Below are 8,006 nucleotides of genomic sequence, written 5' to 3'. Positions count from 1 at the left end.
ATTATATGAATGTTATTAAGGTTGTGTGTTAGGGCATACACAGGAAAAAGAATCTGTGTATTTTAGTCAGGAGAGAAACATCTTAAAAGTGAAAAAAATGTTACTTCAGGTATGGAATTGAGGCTCTCCCTATGTCCATGGGCCATACATTCCTCCACAGTTAGCAGTTATTATGTGCATCCCTTGCCGCTCTTATTTAAAGAAACAGAAAAAAAATCTTAACAATTTTTTTCTGGCTAAACAGCTATTCCCATCCACCACTTTGCAAGTTGCCCTAGACAAAATTTGTCATTTGTTCTCAGAGCGTGCAAAAGTACTGAAACCATCAGAGAGGTTCAGATTTACATTCCATTTTAATTAAGTGACAAGACCCAAGAACTGCCCCTTGACTAGACCAGGATGCCTAAAAAAACTCTTTTAGGAATTATACAAAGAGGTCAATGCCTTTTTATGCATACTCTAGGGGGCTTTTTTGCAATATCATTATCCAAACTAATGAAGGATAGTGACAAAACCTATGACCTCCTTAAACTGTATAATACAAGCTTGCTGCTGTCACTTACCAGATGTAAATTTCTTCTGATGATGTGTCAACCTCATTTCAACAAGTCAAATATATTATATTTCTAAGCATTCAAGTGGAACTGTATGTAGTCTGCTACAAGAAAATGAGTTGAGACTCTAAAGTAAACTGCTGCATTTCAAGGAAAAAAAGCCAAAGGAGAAGGACTGCATATTGCAAAATACACTATTAAAAAAATAAATAAATCCCCCACACCAAAACACAATTCCATATTAAACTCTTGAAAAATTAAAGACAGTGACCCAACAAGTAAGAGATGAGTCAGCAAGAATTCTAGCTTGCATTATTGATTTTTCAATATACTCAGCAAATACATTTCTGCCTCAGTTTTTTCATCTGAAATATATAGCAAAAAAACTGAAGGACTCAATAATACTAAAAAATTAAATAGGAATGTTTTAAAGATGCAAAAGACTTCAAATAATTCAACAGTAAAAACAGTTTATTATCTTTCATCTCCTGCTTTGTCATCTTGAATCTTGTATTAATCACCCACTAATTAAAAAAAGTTAAAGACTACATACTAAAAACACAGGCCCATTTAAAAGGATACTGACCTGAATTACACAAGCAGAATAATTCTTCATGACATGAAATGCTATTTCAGATGGTACACTGAGAAACCAAGTCCTCTCACCTATTCACTCAGTTGCATCTGAGCATAAGCACCTTGCTGAAATAGATAAACCCTATTTCTCAAAAAGAATAACCATGTTTTGAAAGCAAACACAAAACTCGTATTCTGACTCAAAAGCCAGGCACCGAGTCCCAGCTAACCAGCCATCCTCGGGGAACAGCTCAGGTTCACTTCCATTCTAATGGTGCTGGTCAAAGAGCCCCATTTGATTACCTGAGAGCTTTACAGGAGCACATTCAAAGCTGCCTGCAAAACAATGTACCAAAACACTCAGTCGTCTCTTCAAAAAGGTTAATTTCGCTTAAGGCATCAAGCAAATTTAAGTCAATCAAGGTTATTTTAAATGAAGACAAAGCAAGTAGAGTACTCCCCACTACGCATTTGGAAGTGCACTATTTGCAAACTGTGTATTTTACACAGTTTCTTAATAAACAATGCTGTTTGTCTCTACCTCTGAATACATATGAAATACAGTTACATAAAATTTGTAACTGAAATTCAATGTTTTGTTATGTAAATGGTATTTACTTGTTCACAGCAGTGGTGAAAGCCTCATTTGTGACTTGCATTTAGCCAGAAGTACTAGACCCCACATTTGGAGGCCATTAGGAGTGTAGGAGGCTCCCTGCATCTGGTTCTCTTTATCATCTGGGTTTTGATGCTCATTTATATGTCGACTTCAGCCCAGTTTCAGATAAGGTAATTTCCTAAATGAAGATGAATAAATAATAATTCTTCAAAAACTGTAGCAATCTTCTTTACAGTTGATTAGAAAAGTAGATGAATGCTGAGAAACTTGGAATACTACCACAATAAAAATATGTAAACTTTTTGCTGACAGAGTTGATATGAGTTGACAAAACAGCTTAGTCAACACAAATGCCCATATGTCTAGACCACTGAGTACGACCACAATTTGCACATACAGCATGAGTAATCTATCTTATTAAAAACTGAGCAGACATAAAAAAAAATTTACCAGAAATAACATGCCACACTCTTTAAAAGTCAACACAGGTACTCAACTGAATAAGGTATCAGAATTTGGGGTTTTTATGGATGCACAGATCCTGTTTCAAATAGTCTTTTTCAGCTTTCTCAGAATTACAGTTTCCCATGTTCATCTGGCATGATGACTGCTACATCTCCTTTCAATACCAAAGATTAAGTCTTCAACAGACCAAATCTAATAAGAGAATCGGGTTTTAGGGGGGTTCCTTTTGTTTTCTTTCTAATGGAAAAGGCTGATCTGTGAATTCATAATGCTGCCTGTGGAAGTTTGTTTAGTTTCCACAAGCACGTCAGTCTGGTATTCACAAACTATGAGCAGAGAGGATGAAAAAGAGACATTATTATATGCAAATTTGAGGGCAGTATTTCAAAATATTCAGTCAACTGGCACATATAAATTGCTAATGTAGATTTTTAAACTGCATGTAATGGATAAATAACTGCTTTCTTGCAGTTCAAACAGCGTATCAACAATGTAACTATCAAGCCAATTTTAAGAAATCTGTAAGTTTTCTTTTCTTTTGCTTAATAGAAAAAAATTAGTTTGGGAATGGATAAAGGAAAGGTTTTTCAGCAGCTATAGATCTGAGGCCACTGAAGCTATGAGGCTCATTATTCTTCCATATCAGTCATCTGTTTTGGCTGAAATTTTCCAAGTAGACTGTTAGATTTAGGCCTTCTATTTTGGGGAAAGTGTTCAGAGACTAGAAGTGGAGAGAAGTGAAATATTTAGGCAAGAGTATCTCAAAAATGTTCAGGGTGGACAGGAATATTTTCTTTTGACCATAAAGATAAAAAAGAATCTTGTTTTTTGCAGGCTTACTGTAACACTTCTACATGTTAAAGCAATGATTGAACCTGTTAAATGTGTCTAAAAAATAGTTAACAAGAAACCAAACCTATAAGACTTGGAAGAAATGTCAAAATAAATTATTTCAGTAACAACTTGTTTTAGCTGAAAAATCTTCTAGTTTTGCTCCAAATACACATTAGCCTCTCAACTTCGATACATGACTGAAAATATATTTGCCACTTTTGGAGTAACTGGCTTTTCACGTGACTTTCTTTAGTTTACTTACCTTCTAGTTTTTGATAACATAGAAGTATGTTAATATGTTAGAGCAAAAGAGCTGTTGCATTTGTTCCAGTGAATTCATACTGATCAGAATCATTGCTAACATCCAAGCAATACTGAAAACACACAGGAGATCGTGTGTTTCAGTCTACATTCCTACTACACCTCATTGCTGAAAGATGGGTGAATCCAATCACAAAGCATAGGTACTCTATACTGGCAAAAATGGACTGAAGGAAACTCAATCTCCTGTTAAAATCCCAAACCTTGTAGATGCAAAATATAGTGTGAATTCTTCTCTATTGCAATGACTTTTCCATGAATGGAAATATATACAAGACACCTTAGCATAACTATTGATTAAAGATAAGATGCAGAAAATGTAGAAGAGCAAAGTTATCTCTATTATGTTGCCAAAATTGTTTTCACCTTCTGTAAATATACTCTTCAGTTTAACTGTAATAAGAATGTTAAGCATTTTTTTTATCTGAGGGTCTTTAATGTCACAGACTCTCAGTGTTAACAAGAAAATAGTTATATTCTTGCCAAGAGAAATTAGACAAAAAATATCACCAAAGAGCCCAATAAAGCAGCTGACAGACATAAACCTCAGACATTGTCATTCTGAGAACACTGACAGGATTTAAATGTACAGCAGGAGACCCTGAGGTCACGATACCCACTCTACCTGTAAAATTAAAAGATTTTGACCTTGACACCAAGGCAGGATAAAGTCACCAGCCCCAGACAGTTGGATTCCCTGGGCAGCAAAGATAAATTGTGAAACAATCAAGAGGCAAGCCAAATAGGGGAAGGAGGAAAGGACACGAGGGATCTGAATTCATAAAGGCAGAACAAAGATGAAGCTCAAAGAAAGCATAGAGATTTTAAAAATGGCTCTCCTCACATATTTTACAAGCAAAGTTCATTTTTACACTTTAAAATGTGCTTTTGAGCTTTAAGTTTTTCTCAGCCTTCAAATAGACTTTTTTAAGGATTTTCAATAGCATTTCTAAGTGCATCAAGGCATTGCATTTTTAGAACTCAAACCATGCTGACAGAACACACGCTACATAGCAAGTAAATTGAGTGTGTAAGTAAATTGAGTTTGGAAAAGAATGGCCTAACACAGAAATCTACTAAGCAATCCTACCACTTCCATGTGAAACCACCAAGGAACATCTGTCTTATTTTCACAACCTCTCTTGTTAGAGCTACATCATATTTCTCCTCAGCCCTTGCCACCTTCTCAGTTTCATCACCTCATCTAGTACCCTTTCTTGTTTCCTGTCTTTTATTTTCTAACACCCTTAATCATAACCTGTAACTTGGATAGCTCTTCTTACAACCCATTTTTTGCACGCTATGCTCTGCTTTTTCTTTTCTCTCCTTAGCCTGTTTATTATTTTGTGTTTCCCCTACAACAGTCACCTATCATTTAAATGGTCTCTTCTTTACCTAGAAAGCAACGCTTTCAAATACTTAGTCAAATCCTTCTCTCTTTGGTTGTTACTGGTCTTCACTTCAATGTGATCTCCTCCTGCTTTGCTGCCTGACCTTAAAAAATATTCATGCATGTACTACAAATATTGTAGCTCATACAATCTGTTTGAAGACCAGCCTGGGTTGCAGCACCTCAGCGAATGTGACACTTGTGATCTTCCTGTGTACTGAAATTGCTTTGCTGTGCAAAATTCCGGGCTCCATTTTATAACACAACATAATCATTCCTTATTTTCTTCCAAACTCTCTCCTGACACAGAAACGTGTACACAAGTTTTGTGGCATGTTGAATACACAGACTCATTTTCAACCCCCAGATATGAGGTGGGAATGAAAAAAAGAAGAGGTGGGAAAAGGGACTGAGGAAGGTCAGCTAAAGTCCACTGTAGGCAGATTCAAAAAAACCCCAAAACCTGAAGAGCAAAAGGCAAGTTAAAAAAAAAAAAAAAAAAAAAAAAAAACACCACCAAACAACCCCCCACAATTTATTCTTGCATTCTTTTCTCAAATTGTAATTAGTTCACTTCTAAGCCTGTGCTATAATATTTTATATTTGGGTTTGGCAAAATATACAAGGGAGCATCTAGTTCTGTATCCCTTTGGACTCCTTTGAATGAGAAGAAATTACAGGCATATTGAGGTAACTGATCTGCATTCCTTCTGCGTGATGGTTGTTGTGAAACCAACAGTTACCAAAAGAGGCTATGCTCCTGCTTCCCTTAAAAGCAAAGCACAGCTTCTGATTCCTTTCTCTTTCCTATACCTGAGGGAGCTCCTCCTCTTCCCACTTAATTAGTGAAGAAAGAGGTGTTCAAGTGGAATATAACAAGTAAGCATGCAGGAGCAAATGTCAACTGAACGTGAACCTGACAGAGGAAAGAGAAGCATTGACATGACCAAGCAGCCCTTCTTTACTACACACTTGTTGGTACTTGGAAGAAAATCATTAGGCTTCTTGTTTTACTATGATCTATCAATCTTTCTCTTTACTACATGTTTTATATGCAAGATTATGCAAACGTACCAACATATCAATTTTTATAAGATCCTATGGTCTACTAGGGTCTAACCAGGCTCTGCAACCGCTTACATATACTTTCAATATTGCCCAAAACAGATGAGCAGATGAACTGACTTAACCACACTATAGCTTCATTTCTTGTAAACTGTTATATGCTGTAAACAGTGACTGAGGAATCTGCAATAGCTTCGGTTACTATAGACCATGGAGAGTGTCTATGATTTTCAATACAAGATTATACTTGGACACAGAATAAAAATTGCAAATGCAAAAACTCAGAGCAACCAGTCAGAAAATCCTGAAAAGGGGTGATGCAGAAGAGAAACACATTTTTTTGTTGACCTGAGAAGCTTAGAATAATTTCTTTTAGTTGGAAAAGCACATAACACAATGTGAGGGAAGAGAAGAGGCCACCCAATTCTATCAGTTCAGGGCCCATGAGGAACTTGTCCTTTCCTTTAGTGAATTCACCCCATACCAGGAACCCAGGCTTAATACTGGTGACTTGACACAAAAGCCAATGTTACTGTGGAGTCATGCTAACAAGTTAAGGATGCTGTTAAAGACTGGATTCCTGAGTCTGTTTTATAGTCCTGGTAAATTACTCTGAACAGTCTTAATATCTATTAGTGTCCAGCATCAATTTCAACTGATACTTTTCTGAGCAATCAGGATGCAACATTAGAACATGAAAAAACAACTTTCTTCCATTCATTATAGCAAAATATGTAAATACCATTCCTAAAAAGTTACCGAATAAAAAACAAATGTGCACCATCCCGATTTTGCTAATCATTATTTCAGTATTCCTGCATCTGAGAAATTCAGGAAATAAAATTCATTACATCTCAGGATGGCTGTATATTGAAATAAGCCATCAGTGTCTCAGACTGCTGGTCCAGTAATTTTATGATAGATAGATAAATGAACGTCATTCTAGCAAGACAGAGGTGATGAAGAGCAGCTTCATAAAGGATGACCCTGTGCTATCAGACCAATTACAAGAAATGCTGAACCAGTAGCATGACAGTAGCTAAGGTGTTCCAGCCATGTAAAACAACAAATCCCTTCTCTCTTCTCAGCTGGAGAAGTGCAGATTGAGGTTCATTAACAGTTGATAAAATGAAGATTCATCAAGCAAAAGAAATGTCACTTCATCATAGGCAATTGTTTCTGTTAAACGTATTATATTGTTCGGGTGGTTCTCAGAAAATGCAAGGCAGTATCATAATGCAAACATTATTTTGTTAAGTTCTTGTTATATCATGTTTTAAGATGCATGCTTCAACCCTTATATAGCCACTGAAACACAGTGCCTTTTACAAATACAGAAACATGTAATACTCTTCTATGAAAAATCCTAGAGGCAGAACTTATTAGAACAAGTCATTGTGGGGAAAAAAGCTGGTTTTATCATTATCTTTTCACTGTAAGAGGCAAAGGGTTGCATTGCCTATTTTGTGTTTGCCAGCAAATTGACATTTATTATTTTGCTAATTCTTTCTCCATCAGATAAGTTTCTTGGCAAAAAAAGTGATACTTTCTCATCTTTAAATGTCAAAAATTCATTTACTTTTTGGCTTGCAAACAGTGCAGACCCATAAAATCCAACCATAGAGAGTTACACAATCTTTCTAGGATTAATTATGCTTTTAATTAAATTAAAAGATTCCTCCTTATGTGACCTCTGTATCAGTCCCATATGCACATTATCTCTTCTTAAGCTTGTCTTGGAGGGCAACAGACTCCCCATTACAAAACTAGATCATTTTGCCTTTTGTTGCATTTGCCAAGAGGCTGTTTGGAATTTAATTGCTGTCCTTATTTATGAATTATAACTTCAAGAACAGTTGTTTGCGTGACAAATATTCTATGAATTTGAATTTTTATTGCAATAATTATTGTAGGAGAAGAAAAGAAACACAGTAGATTTTTGGTTTGTACTCAATTTTTGAAGACAAGTACAATCTGCCTTATAATTAAATTTTACACGCCCAAAACCAACTATTGCATCTGAATACTAAATACCGTACACATCTAATTTAAAACATACAAAAACAAACATCTGCATATATATTTTATGCTCAAACTTTTTGAAAGGCTAAATATTCCTGGGAGGCATCAGCAAGCCAAATAGATTGGGGAAAGGCAAAAAAAAAAAAAAAAAAAAAAAAAA

General features: G+C 35.6%; 1 protein-coding gene across 1 annotated transcript in view; it reads right to left on the bottom strand.

Moving 5' to 3' along the window:
- Positions 1-2,427: 2,427 nt before the first annotated feature.
- The window catches only part of SMYD3 (SET and MYND domain containing 3), a 105,637-nt gene continuing 100,058 nt past the window's right edge, over positions 2,428-8,006 (bottom strand). Inside the window, exon 6 of the mRNA XM_027899162.1 lies at positions 2,428-2,540. Within this exon, the coding sequence (XP_027754963.1) occupies positions 2,478-2,540 (63 nt within the window). The 3' untranslated portion in view covers positions 2,428-2,477. The remainder of the gene's footprint in view (positions 2,541-8,006) is intronic.

Source organism: Empidonax traillii, unplaced genomic scaffold (assembly GCF_003031625.1).
Source record: "Empidonax traillii isolate 1590-97213 ecotype Southwest subspecies unplaced genomic scaffold, ASM303162v1 scaffold648:size464035, whole genome shotgun sequence".
Taxonomy (NCBI): Eukaryota; Metazoa; Chordata; class Aves; order Passeriformes; family Tyrannidae; genus Empidonax; species Empidonax traillii.
This window is presented reverse-complemented; position numbering and strand designations above follow the sequence as displayed.